The following is a 19,568-nucleotide window of genomic DNA, read 5'->3' on the forward strand; positions in this document are numbered from 1 at the left end:
CTTCTCTGTGCGCATATTAAATGGGTCATCATGGCATCATTTATGAAACACACGTAGCACAGGGATGTTAATTTGGGACTGGTTTGGCTCTTAAGTCAAAGTGAGGTTCATATTAAGTTCAGCTCTTCATCTATTCCAGAGAAAAGCGTTCTATATTTTCTTCAATTAAATGGTTTCTGTGTCCAGTAGGTTGCAATTACTCGTGCCATTTCACATGCTTAAAAGATCAAAAATAGAAGCAAAGCTTAAACGTTTTGTGAAAGCAGAGGATTCAAGCTGCCAAATTACAATCTGCAGCACTAATAGTTTACCCCCGGTTTTACCTGCAATGCTGCATTTAACAGACCTGCAATGTCCACAAAGTGAACAAAGAATTGAGATATTTTAAAGGCTTCTGACAGTAGAGCTGCAACCTTACAACTGTTTTCATTATTGATTAATCTGGCAGAGTAACACATTAATTATTTAGTCTGTAAAATTGAGAGAAATGCTCATCACAATTTCCTAGAGCCCAAAGTGATGTCTTTAAATAACTTATTTTGTCCATCCAACAGTCCAAAACCAAAAGACTTTTCATTTACTAGTACAAAAGACATTGACATTTTTTAAAACCATCAATTTCACCTTTGAATAGAGGTTAAATAAAAGACAAAAAAAAAAAAGTATATATGGAGGTTTGCAGACCCACCAGCTTCACATTTGCTCAGAGTGGCCCCAGAGCCGGTGCTATTAGCAGGCTGCTCGAGTAGAGTGTCCAATGCTTTGCTGTAATCCTCCAGGACCCAGTAGGCCATGCTCCGCAGAAACGGGTCCTGATGGGCTTCAATCTGAAATAAACAGAGAATTTCAACGGCTCATTCTGCTTTCTGCAGTGTGTTGATTACCAAAATGCTGGAGAGTGAAACAGCACTGGATAGTTTGATGAAATAGAGCATTTTCCACAGTAAAAATAATAGCATGTGTAGAATATGACCTGCACAAATTCTTTACCTGTTTGTCTTGTCCCAGAACATGTCTTTGGAGGATCTTTTTGTAGGTGGATGCTGTCTCAAACTCAGACTCGTACAATCTGGAGATCACTAGGGCCAACTGCAGGTCCTGCATTTTCTCTAAACACACCTGAAGGATGGAAACAAAGCAACTTATCACAGTCACTTATCATTTAAAAAATGTTTATGAGCTATTGGCAAAGGACTGAATGGGAAAAGTCCGCACACGCAGCAAAGAGTTAGTGGACAGGTGGGGTTGCTGTAGCTGGTCCCAACCTGTGAGGTGTGAGGTGAATTTCAATGAGACAACCTCCCAGCCAGAGGGACTACGGAAAGTCAATGATAGCCCTTTGCCTGGGTGACGCTCATTTACATAAAATGCTTAGAGAGGCTCCACTTAGTCACACAGGTGAAATAATGTGACTCATTGCTTCTGGGACTTTCTAAACAGGAATAACCTTGATGAATAAAAGGTGAAGCAAACAGGCTGACTGGATGCAGCCCTATTGATATGTGAGGAAAAAGATGGAGAACTGTATGTTTTTTGTGGCTTAAACTAATCCTAGTAGATGGCAGAAATACAAATTCATATATATTTTAACTACATCTAAGCAAAAAATATGCAAGTTTTTGCAATAATTAACAAAAGTTATGCAAATATATTTTATGAAATGAAGCCAGCAGGCAAGGTCTCCCTTTATGAAGCTTCAACATGAGCGTGATGCTGCTAGTTTATGAATGTGACCGCATGCTATTGAAAATTCTCACAAAGAGGAGTAAAAAATGTCAAGACCCAAGAGTCAACTGCCAGCATCAATAATTCTTCAGTGCATTGTGCTAAAAGACACCATTGTGGAAATGTATTGAGCTGTTTTAATAATGAAAAGGAAACTGCACACAACATCAATGCTAATGGTGAGGTCTGTTCTCATGAATGTGCTTTCTCTGGTTTTACAATACTGTCAACGCTGCCCTTGACTATGAAATGTTGCCAGAAAAAAGGAACTACAATGCTGCATACGTTTTGGAAATGAAAAGCTCTTGACTACTGTAAGTAAGGTTTCTAACTTAGGATTAAGCAAGCTGCCAAGTGGCACTTGCAGTTGAAGGAACAAGTGCTTCTTGCACATAGTGTGTCATTGTCTGTTTTCCACTTGCCTCCACGGCATCCTTCAGGGAGCCGGCTAGAAGGAAGAAGGCTGCAGAGTGCTGGAACCGCTGCTTTCCCAACAGAGAGAAGGCATTTTTCAGTGCTGCTTTCCTCCACCGGTCCTCGCTGAAGTTGTTGCGGAAAAAGTCTGTCATTTTGGCATTCTTCTGAGACCTGGAGAGAGATAATATTATAGATTCAAAACAGAAATACTGGTGTCATAGGTTTGCAGTAATCTGACAGAACTAATCTTGGTAAAGGTTAAGATTGAATTGTAGAAGGACTGTGTGCACATTTGTATTTCATATGGAAATGCATTTCTCCTACCTGTACAATCCCCAGACCACTGCCTTCTTTTTCATTGCAAGGTAAAATATAGCTGCATCGAGAGGATCATTGTTTCTCTGCAACGAAGCCCTGGCAACCTGACAAAATAAATGAAAAAAAAAAAAATACATTCAGCTCACGCCTCCTCAGACTATTCAGTTTATACCCACAGCACAAGTTGAAGCTTTGTGGGTCATCTAAGGGAGCAGCTCAAACTCTGTTATAGTGCTGTATTTTATGGCAACCTAAGCAAAATTTCACTTTCACCTACTTGACAGCACTTCCTTTATAAAGTGACCAATACAAACACACTAATGACCAAAATTTATGTGCAGAATTTCTGTGTGATTATAGCATCTTTAAATCGATTCTGTGCATGCTCTGTTTGAAGAAAAAGGAAACGATACTGATGAAACTGAGTTCAGTCTATGTGTTAGTGTCCAGCCCAAAACATGATAAGATATTCAATTTACAACAGAATCACAAAGAAAAGCAGCAAACCCTCACAGTAGAGAAGCTAGAGGTAGAAGATGTTTGGTATTCTTGCTTGGAAACAGATTACAATTAATAGTCGGTGATTACATGATGATGAATTCTTTGTTGATCGACTTTCAACTGCAGTTTCAAACATGTAGAAAAGCACTTAATATGTCTTGAATGTCTTAAATGACAAGTAATCACAGCATTTTATGACCACCTAATGTACATCAGAAGCAAACTTATTCATCTGCCCAGACAAGCCAGTTTAGGATATTTCTGACCACCTAGACTGGAGACAAATCTCCTCAAATCTGCTTTAAGTACAGAGCAATTACAGGATGGACCTCTTAAACAATATATAATAATAATAATAATAATAATATATAATATGTAAAATTGATGTGTGATTTCTGTATTGGACCCAAAGAAGACTACCTTACATCAAGGTATTAGCTAATGGGTTTTCTAATGAAACAGACATAAATGACTGGACCTTGAACAATCCCAAAAAACTTTTGATCATTAAAACAAGGCTACAATATCTAACATAAATGTATAATGAATATTAGGGTAAATTTTCATTTCATATTTACCTCCTCTCTACCTACCTCCTTTTATACCAGTTTGCTACTGACTGAACCATCAGGAAATTTACTCTAAATCTAACAATTTATTTTTACAACACTGTCTGAGATTGGAGCATAGACACCTAACTTGAGAATGACAACCGACTGTTGTCATTAGGCGCCTCACCTTCTCAATACACCTGCGTAGCTTGTTGGTGCTGCGGAGCCACCAGCCCACACCCATAGAACGCAGCTCAGGCCAGGTGGGCTCTCCCTTCTGTAGGGCAGGCAGCATGTTCAGCAGCTCCTCCTCAGCTTCAGAGTGGAAGGCCCAGGCATAATGACATGTCGACAGGCCTGCAGAGAGAAGAAAGGATGTGTGGAAACTTGAATATGATCTTCATTTCATAGAGAGAATGTCAACCCAGTGTAATGATATCAATGTGCATTTAAAAAGATAACTAAAACTGATAATGTTATTTACAAGCAAGCAGGCACAGATTAAGAGCCTTGCTCATGGGTAACTTTACTGCAGCGGTTAAGGATGATAAACAGGGTACTGCTTGTTCACTTCTCTCACTGAGACTTTTACTGTCAGAAATTTACAGTTGAAGCTATCAGTAACTCTCTCTCTTCTTAGCCTTATTAGTCTTTACAGAGTTACTGCTATGATGCCTCGGTGGGCGCTGGAGCAACATCTTAAGGAGTACAGGAAGACTATTCTTTAGGCAGCGAGTTGGAAACTTACACAAAGTCGGGCAAGATCATACATGGTGAAAACATAATGAGGCCCTAGTACACTTATTTTGAGGTACATTTGATTGTCTAATAAAATTTAATGTGCCAATTTTGGTCAAGTCAGATTAGAAGAGGAATATTCTTTGACAGTGTGTTGAATGATACAGTTTTTGCCTGCTCGTTTGTGTCAGCTATGAAATATTCTCACTGAAAACAGTTTGGAAACCTCTATCCCACTGTACCTTGCCGTAGCAGCTGTGCTCGGTGTGCTGGAGGCAGGGAGGTAGTGAGGAAGGTATGAAGTCTGACAGCCAGCAAGAACTTCAAACCACACTCATCCAGTGTCTCTCCACCTGGTAAATGAATGACAGACAGCTCTTACTGCTCCATCAAAACATAATGATGTGATATTGTGGCGCAGAGCTGTTATTTTATATTTTTATTTCCCCGCAGTACCTTTGCTCTTGCCCTGGCTGTCCTTGAGGTCTGTGCTTGTGGTAGCGATGGTGTCTGCCAGTGCCATGAGAGACATCTGCTCCATACGGGTTAAGCCTGGCAAACTGGAATGAAGGAGGTGACTGGACAGGACCTGGGCATGCTCTGGACCAAAGTATGTTGGACTGTACTGGGATAGATCGATGACCTACAGGCCAGGAACAAGACAGGGGTCAGAGATTGTAAAATGAATTTTATTTTATTTCTAATTCATAAGACAACACGTAATAGAGACAGCCAGGAAATAAAACAGGAAAAGGGAGAATGGGCTTTGACTAGTCTTTTGATGCAGTGGTTTACCAAGTCTGCTAAAATTAACCTTGACACACACAGTAATGCATGTTTAAGCCACACACTAGAACACCAAAAAAGCACAAACGTTGGTGTCCCCTCTCATTTTTAGAAACCGCCTTTTAACTGAGCAGAAACCAACAAAAGCCGACCTTGTTCCCCGTTTCCTCTTGATCGTTGTCCAGAGGGTCCAGGTCTGCTATGCTGGGTGTTTGAAAGAGCTCATCATAAGCATCAGTGTGACTGGAACCGTGCCCACTATCTCCGCTCACACTGCCCACTTTATCTGTAGGGAGACAGAGACAGATAAATTACACAAGACATGTACTGAATAAGAGGCCTGCAGAGAAAACCCCTCCTGCTGAGGCTTTAAAGATTAAATTAAAATACCAGAGAGAAGGAAGTGTTTCCACTGTACACATGTTTCTGCTATTATTCATTTCACATTGTATCTCCAGAGACATAATCAGGAAAAACTACAAGATCAAAAAGTATGATATTATTCTCAGTTTTTCACACCTTGAGGAATTGTGGCTAAAATTTGTACAGTAGCTGCTTTTCCAGTATAAAGACAGTTCCTTGTTTTTGTTCATGTGCCCGCTTGGGAGCACATCTGGAACACCTTTCTGATGTCTGTCAGACTTAAAATACTCTGAAAAAGTTACAATCTTTCATTTTTGCCTTTTTGAATTTATCACCAAAGAAAATGTGTCTACAGTCTTCCTTACTTCATAAAGTTGTTATCCACAAGTGTAGTCTTTTAAGGTCAGTACAGTCCAACATCTCAAAGCATTTCTACCTCCCAAGTGTTAATTGCTTTTTAAAGAAATGACTAGACCAACTGCAGAGGCATGCACTTAAAGCAGCAGGTGAAAACCCTTCAAAACACTAGATTAAAAAAGAAACAATGAACAAAAAACATCCAAGGTGCACATAACATTTCTTTAAAGGGTAATACATTTTTTACCACTGTACAGATTTTTTTGGGATTCAAATTACTGCCAGTAAACATTCTTTGTCCAGTTATACTTAACTGATTATTGTCATTTCAAACTTCATATCATTTTCTGATTATGTTTATATTTTCAGTACTTTGCTTTCAGTAACTGATTTTTGAGAAAGACGATGGTTTGTTGAGTCTCATTCTCAGGTCATCAAATACTGACTTTTGGGAATGATACTCAACAATCACTTATCTTACCGACCTGTATTGGTTTCAGGCTTTAGAAAATTTAGCCCATGATGGTAGACTTTAACCAGAGTCAAGAGGAGGAGCATACATCTGGTTTTCTCTCAGACCACTTGAATTACTTTATGCTTAAAGATTATTTTGGAAATTGTAGCCAATGAAGCCAAAAATAAACTGCATAACCCGGATTTTACTTGGTCTATGTTACTATAATTTCATTAAATAATGACCACTACATTTCTAAAACCATGTTTTTTACCCACCAGATTTTGGTGACGTATCCTCATCAGCTGCAAGAAGTGCATAGAGAGGCAGTGGTGGGATGGAGCTTATCTCTGTGTAGTCGGTGGTGGTGTTCTCCGCTTTGCTGAACATTTTCCTATCTCTGGCTGTGCTGCCTCCAGCGCTGATGGTTCGGGAGCGCACACGTTTCTCTGGATTAGTCGTGCTGTCTTTAAGTGCCACAATTTCGCCAGCAATGCACTTCACCAGATGGGAGAGGATGGCTTTGGCACGGTGAACCTGAAGATAGTCAAGTTACATGTTTATATTAAAGTCAACTGATATTACAGGGTTTGTAAAGAAACCACAACACATGTCGACTTAAGCTCTTTTCCCCAGGGACTAGTGACCTTTGGAGGAACTCACTGTGTCTCCACCGCAGGGACAAGGGTCTAAGTTAAGATTTGGGGACATTATTTTACCCCCAAAAAGTACCTGTTTGGGGTTAAGTACCTTCTACAAGTTCTACTACTTTCCAAAAGCACAACATTGAAAATGCTTTGGGGGTGGGACTTTCAGCATTGAACATTTCCAATTGGTTGAGTACTTGCAACATTTTATTTCAGCCAGAGTTTTGTTTTTTTTTTAATCTGCAGCTGCAGACCTGTTTTTTTTTTTATTCATTGTGCTTTGACACATCAACATGGAGTGTAAGAGAAAAGCATGCAACAAATGCACTGATGACAAGGTCCAAGCCTGTTTGAGCATTTATGCTGAGGATGAAATTGAGCAGGAAAAGGAAATAGTGACCCGCAATGATAAAATGTAACAGGAAAACAGGCTGCAAAAGTCTGTTGCTTCATATGACATCATTGTTGTTGCATTGTCACAAGCAAAACTGATGTGTAAAAACATCTTTTTCATACATCAACTGACAAATCCGAATAATATTTGTGGGTCTTTACACACTGATGGAAACACAAAAAACAATGACTGAAGGAACTTCTTAGCTCTCTGAAAAGTAGGTCCTGGGACTAAAAGTTCTGCTTATTCTGGGGGGAAACAGCTTTTCTGGCATATTTCAGTGTTTTAATATAGATTTGTCTGCTTAACTACAGCTTCAAACCTTATAGTAAAATTCAATTATATTAACTGACCAAACTGACGGCCATGTCAACTGAAGATGGTGTTCCAAGTAGAGAATAAGTAATCAAAAGAAAAGAGAGTATTTGAGAAGTTTCTTTAACTTACCTTCCCCAGATCCATAAGCTCCAGTAACTGGACAGGATGGTACTGAGGCAAAGTGGGAAAGAGTTGTTGAGCTGCTTCAAAAAGCCCAGAATCCTCCATCTCTACAGGCAGGTCGTACACCGTTCTCTTCCCACTAAGTTTCTGAGCCAGGCTCATCATCGATCTCGTCAGGGCCCTTTTGGGAGGGGCCAGCAAAGACATGGGAGCCCCCGGGCTGAGACCTTCCTCCTGGCTCTGTCTTACGGCTGAGATTATGGAGCAGACGCTGCTGCTGATATCTGTATCTTGGATGATTGCAACGTTGGGCTTGGGTGGTGCTGGGGGCTGCCACTGGGAGTAGACGTGCATCTCACAGTCCATGCCGACTACTAAGATGCCATCTCGTACCCAGGAGAGGGAGACAGGGATGGGTAAGGAGCCTTCAACAGAGGAGACCAGGTCGACTGATCGAAGCAGAACCAGGCGAGACAAGCTTTGGTCTCTGCTGGCGTCAGATGACAGACAGAGTTCAGGAGGCTTCCCAGAGAGGTAGCCATACATATAAATCTTTGTCCCGATACCAACAGTCAGAACATGTGACCCATTCTCTTGGGAGACCCAGTCCAAATGAACCAGACTTTTACCAGTAGAGCCATGACAGTTCTCGTTGGGTATAGAGAGGTCCATGTTACTGGGAATATTGGCACTTCCAGTTGTGCTAGTGCTAATACCATAGTTAGCTGTGGGATCTGTGCTGTCCAGAATGATGGTTTGCTCTAGAATCCACTGTGAGCCACCAGTGGACTCACACTGGAATATGCTGATGTGGACCAGTGGCTCTCTGGTATTTGCTGGGTTGGGGCTTGGAGTGAGATTTGGGCTACGCTGTACAGTCAGAGTTGGGGTCTGGTGGGTGTTGTTGTTGTTGTAGAGCACATAAGGGGAGGAAGCCAGGGTGGGAGAAGACGTCAACTGTCCAAGAGAGTTCAGATGAGGTGTTGCATTTAGAAGTGTGTTTGGCGTCTGCCTGTAAGCAACTGCGATCCGTCCAGGGTGGCAACAGCTAACCTCGATGGGCCGACCTGGAACGTTTACTACGCTGCTGCTGGGAAGTGTCTCCTCCACCAGGAGAGGCCACTCCTCCCACTGGTACACCAAGTCATCCATACTGGAGGGCTTCGTCGCAGTGACGTTGCAGCTCCAGAAGCGTACCTTTCCATCAGAGCAGGACGTAGCAAGGAGATAAGGCACACGGCCAGCTGGCAGAGAACATGATGCGCTCAGGTGACCTAGGAAGAGAGCAGAGTTATTGTAGTTTTATATTTTTCACTAGTTTATATATTTTTTTAGTTTCGTCTCAGTTTGCAGAGTGGGGTAGGTTGTTTTTGTTTAGTTTTTTAATTGTATGAAAATGTTTAGTTTTAGTTAATTTTTGATAAGTTAAGTTTTTTTTCTATTTTCTAATACAATGAGGGACAAATGTTTGCCACACCAGGGCTGTGGGTGTGGATGGTAGGGGGTATTTCTGTGTTTACTCCTCTGTTTGTGAAAGAAAAGGTCTATTTTAATAAAAATAAAATCTTTACAAAAAAAAAAGAAAGAAATGTCTATACTTTCCTGGAAATGTTATCTGAATCAATTTTTTCAATCATTTGCAAACTGAAGGACCAGTTCTGTAGAAATGAAGTTCCCATGGCAACATAAACCTGGTGTCTGTAAATACCTCAGTAGCTGCTAAAATTCTTCATCTGTAACCTGTTATTAAACTGGCATAGTTGCCCTGAGGAGCCTGCTTTAATTCCACCATCACAAAATGTAAAATGTGTAATTATTATTATTACTGTAATTAATTAACGCTGCTGCTATCAATATTGCAATTTATCTTGCATGGAAAATGGCCTTGTGTTGTGTTCAGGGATTGTGTACATGTCCTCCAAGCTGTGATATCTCCTGCAATCCACTACCAGAGAAAGTTCACAGACTTTTGTCATTTGTATGTGTGTGTCCTCATCGACTGGTGTAAAGCTTCTCTTCTAAAGATCAATACAAGCAAAACAAACAACATGCCTATTGATTTTAGAAAAAAGAACTCCATCTCAGACTGTCATAACAGATAATACAGTTGAGACTGTCAGCACCTACAGATACCTCAGCACAATTAATTACCATTAACTTCAACGCCATCCACTCTAGAACACAACAAAGACTGTTTTTACTAAGAAAGTCCAAGTCTTTGAATGTTGACAAAGCAGTCATGACTCAATTTTCTAGACATTTTATTGCATCAATTTTAACTTTTGGACTGATTTGCTGATTTGGGAACCCTAAATGATAAGTCTGTAATATATATATTGTAATAAATCATAGAATGACATGATATGTCATCAAAGATTAAGAAAATAAGCTAAACTGAAATACTTGTTTCTCTGACAACAACCCCACACCTACAGTGGCCTCCTTTGACAATTCTACTTCCGTATGTAATTTGTTTGATTGTTTGGCTGTTTCCCGTTTATTAGAGTTCAAATTAATGCTCAATCTTCGCCTAATGAGTGTCTGTTTATGAGTCGTAAGAAATGATTAATAATCTGCTGGAAGGCACAGATGTTTATAACAGTTAAAGCGAGCATTATGTTAACAGAGTCTGGCAGGCAGTGAAAGCAGCAGTGACTGAACTCCAACTCAAGAGTGTGTATTTTCAGAGCAGGGGGCTTTTGTTTCAGGATAACAGGCTTAAAATCACATTGAACTGATAAAAAACTAACAGTTATGAACAGCTGATAAACTTACAGTGTTGGACATGCTTGATTTAACTTATTGTCAAATTACAATGTTTTGCTTGTTTTGTGCTCCTGCAGTATTCCTGCCTGCAGTCTGCCTGAGCTTCCTTGAATCTGGGGAGAAGGGGGCACGAGAAACAACTCCCTTCATCCATAGACTGTATATTAAATAGAATTTAAACCTGAGTGCGTAGTAAGACAAAGCTACTTAGAGTGATGAACATGTGCTTGGAGACTACAAAAGTGTCCCAGCTGAATCTCAGCTGCCTGGTCAGGAACGGCCACCTCTATCCTGGCCAACACCTCACACCCCTTGCAGCAGGAGATCCACCTTCTGCTCTCTGGACAAAGGTATAGGATCCCTTTGTTCAGGAGCTCCAGAGCTCAAGTCTCCTTCATTCATAAGGAAATGGCAGCCATTAACAATGGTCAATAGTCAGCCTTTCATGGTTGCACTTTGAACTTTCATCTAATTGCACTTTTTATTTCTTTGCACTGTGCAAGACTTGATATATGCTGTCTTTGCTGTTGCTAAATGTACAATGTGTTTTTTGTTATTCATTGTTAAAAGTGGTTTTGTTGTTGGCATATGCACAGTATGTTTCTCTTGCCCTCAATAACAATAAATGTATTTAACTGAATTATCCCTCACCTGCCGCGGGTGTAACACTGATGGCTTCCACTCCATCTGGCAGAGCCATCTCTTGGCTGTACAGCCTGTGTGTTGTGAGGCTGAGGCGACAGGCGCTCTGCAGATTGGAAGTGCAGGGTTTACTCTTTGGAGTTACTGGAGAACTGAATGTGTCGAAGCTAAACTGTGAGCCGTTCATAGAAGACGCTGATGTGGCATCCTTCTCCGGTGCAGTCTCTTCTGTGGGACACAAACAGGAAGAGGAAATGCTTTAAAATTAAGCTAAGACATTTTTGCGGGGTTAAAACCCCTTCCACACTATTTGTTTTTATATATTACTTTGTGATAGACACTACATTATTGCATTTGAAAAGACTGTAAATTAGAAGTGGGGGAAAAATGTATTCACTTAAATATGATTCTATTTTTATGAAAATCAACTCTTTGATTCCTAAATTGATTTTATATATGCTAAATAACTAGTGCTTAGTTCTATGCAAACACATGTTTCTTTCTTTCTGTTTTGACTTAATATATTTATACTTATACACCAAATCACCAAGGCAAATTCCTCATATGTGAAAATCTACTTGGCAATAAATCTTTCTGATTCTGTTCAAAAACAAGTTCTATTCTTATTTTGTCAGACTTCTAGTTCTTGTGACTTTCTCTGGAATAAAACAGTCCTTTAAGCTGACATTCATTTATTTGTTAAGGAATTTAACAAGATAAAAGTGCTTGTCCTGAAGCAACTGTGCTAGTGAATCAATTTTTGTGCAACAACCTGTGAACTTTAAGTCCTTTGTTCAAAGTACCCACCCATGGTGACAGGTCGAGCAGCAAGATGGAGATGCCACATGTGAAGGAGCGAGCGACCTGTCGGGGTCAATTCGACAACCACAAGGAAAAAACGTGCTGAGAATGCCGGCTCTGGAGAGGCTGCAGGGAAACACACACAGACACACAGAGAATGTTAATGAACAGTGCCACATTGGTGGTGCAAATGCTTAGTATTAAGCCTTCGAACATTATCTACACTTTGGAGCACATAAACTTATTTTGTTCATACCTGTGTGAGGAGAATCAGGAGTTTCCTGTGTACTCTCTGTTCTCTCACTGCCAAGGATCAGATCCTCTGCAAAAACATGCAGGAGCTGTGTCTCTTTCCCCTGCTGTAGAGAACAACAGCAGCCATCATCAAACTGTATTAGATGCATAGACACTGAACAGCATGCCTCATTCACCGTGGAGCTCACAAGTGAACACACACTTTTTAAAATACACTTCATTTCTCTTGGTCTTCATAAATACTTACAAATCCAGTGATGGTATCCAGCTCTATAATACATCCTGGTTTTGCTGTTGATTGCTGACTGATGATGTTGAACACCTCCCCAACATATTTCTAAAGTGAAACAAACAATAAAAATGTCATTATTCCATTACAGTATTACAAAGTCAAAACATACACTTAGTGTCAACAGAAAATAAAAAAAAATACATACAACCAATATCTGTGCAGTAACTGTCAACACTGTTATGAAAGCTTTGGGTCATTTATATGCAATGCAATACAGAAAATTCTTTAAGGACCAGTGTGTAGGATTTAGTGATATTTAGTGATAAGCTTGCAGACTGTAAACAATCATGTCACACAACCTTTCCAAGCATCTAGGAGAACCTACAGTGGCAGCAAAACTTGTAAATGCCCTATCTGGAGCCAATGATCGGTTTGTCTGTTCAGGGCTACTGTAGAAACATGGTAGTGCAAAATGACAAACTCTGTGAAAGAGGTCCTGAGCTCTGTAGATATAAACAGCTCATTCTAAGGTAACACAAACACAACCCTGATTACACACTAATGAAAGCACACTAATGAATATTATATTGCCTTTCTGCCATATTCTGCCAATAAACCCCTTTAAATTTTACACACTGGGCCTGTAAACGACTACTCATGAACCTGTCAACCATCACTTCTTGCTGGACTCGACTCTGCTGTCTTGGGTTAGGGTTGGGTTCATCTTATTTCTCACATTATTTGACTGTGCCCCAATGTATTTTTTCTAAATATTATTATATATTTTCTCATTTTTCATGCAAGGCCAACACTAATGAAGTGGCAAGACTGCAAATTAATAACACTTTATTACCTTACTGATTCTGTAAGGGTCCATGGGGAAAACTGATGTGATGTTATTGGTGAGCATAAAAAAACAGTTATTGCACTGCAGACTACACCCTGCAGAATTTGTTGGGAATTAACAAACCCCGTTTGATGACTTACTGATATCTCAGGATTGGAGAGCTCACTCAAGAGTTTCTTAGCTTCAATGACAGCCTGATAAAGTCTGAGTGAGTGGCCATCACTTGCCACAAAGCAAGCGCTGGGAGAGTTACAGTACACACCTAAAGAGAGGAAAAAACAAAACAAAAACAAAAACAACATTTGAACAGTGACTGCTATTGTGCAAAAGACAAAAAAAAAATAAATAAAGAACACTGAGTTACACAGGTGAACAAGCAAATAATAAAGAAGATAAAGAAGATAATAATGACTACATACATACATACCAGGAACAATTGTATTTGGAAATTTAAAGCATTTGTGGATTTTATGGAGTTGAAATATGTTGTTTTCACAGAACTTGTTTATTTCTTTACAAATAAGGGTGTAATGAACTCAAAAAACTTCTAAAAATGATATCAATGGGAATTTTATGTCCCAGAGCTAGTCTCATTTGGTCATAGTTTGTAATTGCATTTATTGAACCAAAATAACTGGAATTATGAAAATGAAGCTGTGCTCACTGAAATGGCTGATTATAAAAGCAACAGAGAATAAAGTCCTCGCCAATCTCCAAACAATTAAAATATTTTCTCACCTAAGCAGCTGCTGGGAATGAGCGTGGGCAGCCAGGCTACATTTGCAAAAGCTGATGCGTGGAGAGAATTGATCCGAGCAAGCTCAGAGACCCCGCCTGACAAAGACAGAGGGCCAACAGGGTCCACTCTCCATAAAATCAGCTCACTGTAGATCGCGTTGGGATCCTGGGAAACCACGCCGAGGGAAACACGGCTGGGTCGTTTCCCATGCAGCAGCGAATGAGAGAAACCAGAGGAGCAGGCATCCGGAGGAGCCAGGATGTTGTCTACCTCTGGCGTCCTCAAGGCGTTGTGGTGTGAGGTGGTGAGGAGGAGAGGGAGCAGGGAGTGACAGGCCAGGTCATTGAGGTGGAAGCGGTGGCCACAGTACCGTGATTTGTGAGAGACACTGAGCACAGTGGAGAAAGCAGAGTCCTCCGCAAAGCTGACGGCCCACTGGTTCAAAGAGCCATCTGCATGTTTGGAGATCATCAGGACGTTGGGGGTGAAAATGCTCAGTCGAAGACTACTACTGGGTGCAGCCTTTCCTTGACCTCCATAGCTTATTAGAGCAGATTTGGTTTGAGGCAACGCGCTCCCAGGCGGTCGCTGCCTGCCATGTTGGATAGCCAGATCCACATTCTTGTTGCAGGCATACATAACCACACTGTGGCTCAGGGAGATTGCATCGCCTGTAGGGAACGCTACAGGGATACGGGACACAAACGACACCTGAGAGAGAAAGGGAGACATCAAAGCAATGAAAGCTCTTTTCAAACCTTTTCTTGAGAGTCGCGTCCAGTATGGACAAATCATGAGTAGATATGCATTCAGGAAGTACTGGTGTATTTTCAAATGTCACACAAAGATGTGTATGTATGTATGTGTATGTATATATATATATATGTTATCACATTGTGATTATCATATCATTATCATATTTATCATTGTCCTATATTTTACTTTGTCTCTTCAGAGATTGTATTATATGTATTATAATGATGAGGGATGTTAATGATTTATCATTAATCATGTTAAGAATTTAATCAATTAAAAACGTATTACTCGATTATTAACTGGTATTCAAGAATAGAGAGTAACTGTGCCACATTGACTGGCGGAGTCATTTGTTGGTAAATAATCATCAGTAATGTGGATATAGCGACTGCCAGGGTAAAGGTAAATAACAGCGCAGGTAGAACAGTCTGAAAAGTTCAGAAAATTACCTAACTTCACTTCACTTGCAGCCTTTACCCAAAATCTGTCACTATATCTAGTCTTATATCATGATATGATACAATATCTATATATTGCCCAGCCCTATCTAATCCTCACCTCAAGAGTGTTGACAAGATCATCAAGCCACATTTTAACAATAGGGATGTCTTTACCCTTACAACATCAAGCATTTTTGGCAAAAAAGAAATCTAAAGCAACTAAAACATACAGCTGTGAGTTTGTGATGAGAAGCACTCGAGTCAATCGAGTGATTCTATTTTAGCTTGACATAAGCATCCATTATGAAACAGCTCCCATGTGTTCTCATGTGAATGTGGTAATGACACAGATGGCAGTGAAGATCATGAGCTCATCTCACTAAAGGGTGAGCTCGAAACAAAAGGCTGCAATTCTCCTTTCAGAAGTCGAGAACTGACTTTATTAACTGGGTCACTAAGACATTGATGGAGACTCAAGGGATACAGCCTTCTCTTCACTTTCCAATTCATACATGTAAAAAAGAATAATGTTCGACAATAGTTATGCTAATAATAATAATAATACTGTCTGTTTTATCCAATTAAAGCAGCTGGGCCCAATCAACCTGAATGTAAATGAAACTTGGGATTCTTTCAGCGGCCTCGCCCGACTGACTAACTGCCATGTCACAAGGTTCTCATTATTTCACAGCTAATAAAAATGCATCAGGGGACTTCTGAATTTGATTTTGAAGTCACACATAATTAGAATATAATTGTCTGAACGGCTGAATGAGAAGCCATTAGAATAAGAGCCAGACCATCACAGCTGTCAAAGTGATTCACAGCCTTATTGAGATGATAAATTCATTCTTTGCCCAAGAAGACATACTGTGAAATTGTGAATACAAACAGGTCTTTTGAAAGAGTGACCAAAGGAAAGTCTGTGTAGTTTACAGTATTCATTAAATTAGTAAGTAAAATTAATATTTAATCAAATTAGCATTTCTGTGACTCTGTACTTCTAAATCAATTTCTGAAGTGGCACTACACAAGTTTCAAAATTATTAATATTTGTAGACAGGTAAAAGAAGAGGGATTCAGTTAATTCATACATAAATTTAATATTTCATCGCTCTACAAAAACATAAAGCACATCAAAAGTGAACGTACCTGAGCTTGTCTGAACATGCCTGGCTGATATTCATCCAACCAGTCCACATGCCAGACTAACAGAGAGCCGTCCATGGGATGGATACTGAACAACATGTCTGCTCCTTTATTCCACTCCTCTAACAGAACGTCCACCTGGTGTTTCACTGCTGCCAGAGGAAGCTCCACTGAATCAGCTCCCTGGTGGTCACTTGGCCTGCTGCTATTGTCTTCTTCATCAAAATTATCCTCCTCTTCAGGCTCTGGAAGAGAATGAAAAGTCACAGCGCCCAAATGTAAATTCTGAAATGCAGTAGTTGAGTGGTCACAATAAAAAAATTTTGACTTTCACAATAATACCAAATTTAGCATTGAGATATTCAGTATAAAAACAATACTAGAGACAGAAACAATACTAGTTTGATACTTGTTGCCTAATTGATCAGAAACAGAATGTCCACAAGGGGCATTAAGACTGGATATACAGTATGCTGTTGCAAAACCACGAGATCCACAGGATGTACAAAATACATTTACAATCAAATCTTAACCAATTCCTTTTAATTCCATACATATTAGGGAAAATTGCTAAACTATGGGTGTATCATTGGTTCCAATGTCAATACATTACATACATGCCCTCCACAAAGCTCATGTATTATTCCATGATTAGTTCTAAAACTATAAACCATGATTTTACAGACAGACCGTTTATATTTACGTTTATATTTATAACATTATTTCAGCAACCGAGTCATTTTTTTCTAGCCGGGGTATTACCTTCACTATGGGTACCGTTATATTTGATAAATTTAAAGTGAGAGTGAGCCATTTTTACTAGCTGATGTATGACACCGCAGAGCCACCGTAGTTTAGAAGTGACTTGCAGCTAGTTAGTAGCCCTACACTCTTGTTATTTAACCATTTTAAAAAGCACCAGAATGATTCCCCAAAATATAAAAAACTGGAGACTCTGAGTGTGCTGTTCAGTCCAAAGCTGAACTGAACAGAAACACATACCCTTGGTGCCTGTGTGAGGCGATTTGTTTCTTTTTCTCTGTGAACACTCCAATATTGACCTAAAAAAAGTACCTGAATTTCTGTATACTCTGAAACATTAGTATGAAAAGCAAAGCGTAAAGCAACATATAAAAGTCTGACATGAGTCTAGCTGCAAATGTACACTAGTTCAAACAAAGTCTAAATGCGTGATCCAAATATTTTTCTGTACCTTCTTGGGAGCATTCATTCTGTTGCTCCAGGCTGCCTCGGAGCTGCTGCAGGAAGACCTCCATGGCCAAAGTGAAATGAAGCTCTTTGTTGTTGAGCCAGTGGACAGTAAATGGACCTCCAGGTTCTTCATCATCCACGGCACTCAGAGAAGAGATGGAGGGCAGCAGAGGAATGTCTGTGATAAGGATGATAAGAGATAAAGATGTTACATTTAGTAAAGGAGGGCTGAGAGAAACAGAAATTTACATGACATTAGATTAGGGGGCATGTAGGACAAAGAGACATCTGCTGGAGCAAATTAACTTTCATGAATATGAGTATGCTAAAACATAATTCAAGCATACAAATAAAATCCTACAAGCCTTCTCAAGCCTCAAGGCTGAATCAAATATTTTTTGCCCTGATTCAACTCCAAATAAAGAGAGAAACAAAAGGAAAATGCCTTACAATTACTCTGAACAGCTCTCACTAAGCACAGAAGCTCACTGGGATGTTAAATAAACAACCTCAGGGAATCTACTAAATTTACAGCATTTTTGCCATTATAAATAAAGAGGTCAGGCCCTCTGACCTCAAGCTGATTATACTGAAGTATTTATGCAGTGTCTGTGGTTCAGGAGTTACTAATATAACTACATACGATGCTATATTGTAGGGGTGCTACATAATTTGCATAATTAGCTTTTAAAGATGTTAAAAGGATCAATATTTCAATACCACACCTTTAAAATGCTATCACATCCATTAATTATAGTAACAAAATAATGAAAGCTATAAAAAAAATACCTTAGTGCTCATTTAAGACCAGCTGAGTCAGTTGAGTCTTTAATATCTTGCCTGAATTGTGTCTTGGAGCAACAAAATCAAACAGTGCACTGTGTGGGACTTTTTTTGGTATCAAAATAGTTACTGAGTTTAGTTTTTTGTACTAGTATTGTATCAAAGTTTAAAATGTTGGTATGGCTACAACACTAGTAGCTTCAAATTTTCACTTAGGCTGAGAGTTTCTTTAGTGTAATGAAGACAATAATGAAGTAACTAGGATCAACAGGATTGTCAATGAATTACAGACACTGTGTTTGAGTCTAACCTGTGGCAGGGTTGATGCTGGCAGCGATGTGGAAGTGGCAGAGAGCGTTGGCGTGGGGCATGTTGCAACTGCTCTTCTTGTGGTTATAGTGTCGGTTCTGATGGTGAGGCAGGCAGCCAGTCAGAGAGGGCTGGGGCACATCTCGATAGAAGGTGTGCAATGATTCTTGAAAATTCAACTGTGAGGAAAAAAATAATTATTTAAGTTAGATAATTAATAAACAATAGTTTTACATGGTGAAATTCTGGTACCAGACGTGCTGATAGTGGTTACAGAAATGAAATTAATATCTAATGAATGCAGACAGCCTTGAGTTTATCAGCGTACTTTTTCATTGCTTATAACTGTATGTACAAAACACGAAGACAATGAGATCTTGCATGAATCTCCACAGAGATTTAGGTCTTCTTAAAGAGAAGATTTGCCATGTTTTATGTGGATGTCCCATCCATGTTGATGATAATTGTAGTCAGTTAAAGCAATAAATTCCTCAGTATGTGCTAAACTGACCAAAAAGTTCTCCTGTTGCAAAATCTGTTGTTCTTCCCGCACCACCTTGTCACAGTGATGTTAGTTTGTGTTAAGGCTGTTTCAGCTTGGATTTCTAGTCTGTGCCTCTGGGTAAACTGGGGGCAGGGTGCTAGATGAGTATTTTTGTCATTTAGTCCTTGACTCTACTGGGCACAATGGTTTTGATCCATCTTCCACGTGGCTTCATGCCCACTAGCAGTTCAGATTTTGTTAATTTGGTAATTTTTCCTTGATTTTTGTGCATCTACCATAGATAAATAAATAGGCCACATATTTAGATTTTAAAACTGACCAGATTTTCTATGCTGTTCTTGTGTCTGACTTTCAGCACACTCAATCTGCTCTGTGCAGACTGACGAGGCATCCATCAAAAATAGACGTGGCGCTAGAAATTTACCACCAACACTGACTGG

The 19,568-nt window shown here is 39.7% G+C and overlaps 1 protein-coding gene across 1 annotated transcript in view; it reads right to left on the reverse strand.

Annotated features, from left to right (window-relative positions):
- The window catches only part of dmxl1 (Dmx like 1), a 71,856-nt gene that overhangs the window by 34,700 nt on the left and 17,588 nt on the right, over window positions 1-19,568 (reverse strand). Inside the window, exons 10-28 of the mRNA XM_084728486.1 lie at window positions 18,625-18,802; window positions 17,533-17,709; window positions 16,323-16,564; window positions 13,974-14,685; window positions 13,376-13,497; window positions 12,404-12,493; window positions 12,158-12,260; window positions 11,908-12,027; window positions 11,110-11,328; window positions 7,699-8,966; window positions 6,489-6,747; window positions 5,189-5,322; window positions 4,707-4,893; window positions 4,493-4,603; window positions 3,700-3,869; window positions 2,467-2,564; window positions 2,148-2,313; window positions 991-1,119; window positions 689-827 (exon numbers count right to left, since the gene is read on the reverse strand). Of these exons, the coding sequence (XP_084584612.1) occupies window positions 689-827; window positions 991-1,119; window positions 2,148-2,313; window positions 2,467-2,564; window positions 3,700-3,869; window positions 4,493-4,603; window positions 4,707-4,893; window positions 5,189-5,322; window positions 6,489-6,747; window positions 7,699-8,966; window positions 11,110-11,328; window positions 11,908-12,027; window positions 12,158-12,260; window positions 12,404-12,493; window positions 13,376-13,497; window positions 13,974-14,685; window positions 16,323-16,564; window positions 17,533-17,709; window positions 18,625-18,802 (4,624 nt within the window). The remainder of the gene's footprint in view (window positions 1-688; window positions 828-990; window positions 1,120-2,147; window positions 2,314-2,466; window positions 2,565-3,699; window positions 3,870-4,492; window positions 4,604-4,706; window positions 4,894-5,188; window positions 5,323-6,488; window positions 6,748-7,698; window positions 8,967-11,109; window positions 11,329-11,907; window positions 12,028-12,157; window positions 12,261-12,403; window positions 12,494-13,375; window positions 13,498-13,973; window positions 14,686-16,322; window positions 16,565-17,532; window positions 17,710-18,624; window positions 18,803-19,568) is intronic.

Source organism: Lutjanus erythropterus, chromosome 10 (genome assembly GCF_056507025.1).
Source record: "Lutjanus erythropterus isolate fLutEry1 chromosome 10, fLutEry1.hap2, whole genome shotgun sequence".
Classification (NCBI taxonomy): domain Eukaryota; kingdom Metazoa; phylum Chordata; class Actinopteri; order Lutjaniformes; family Lutjanidae; genus Lutjanus; species Lutjanus erythropterus.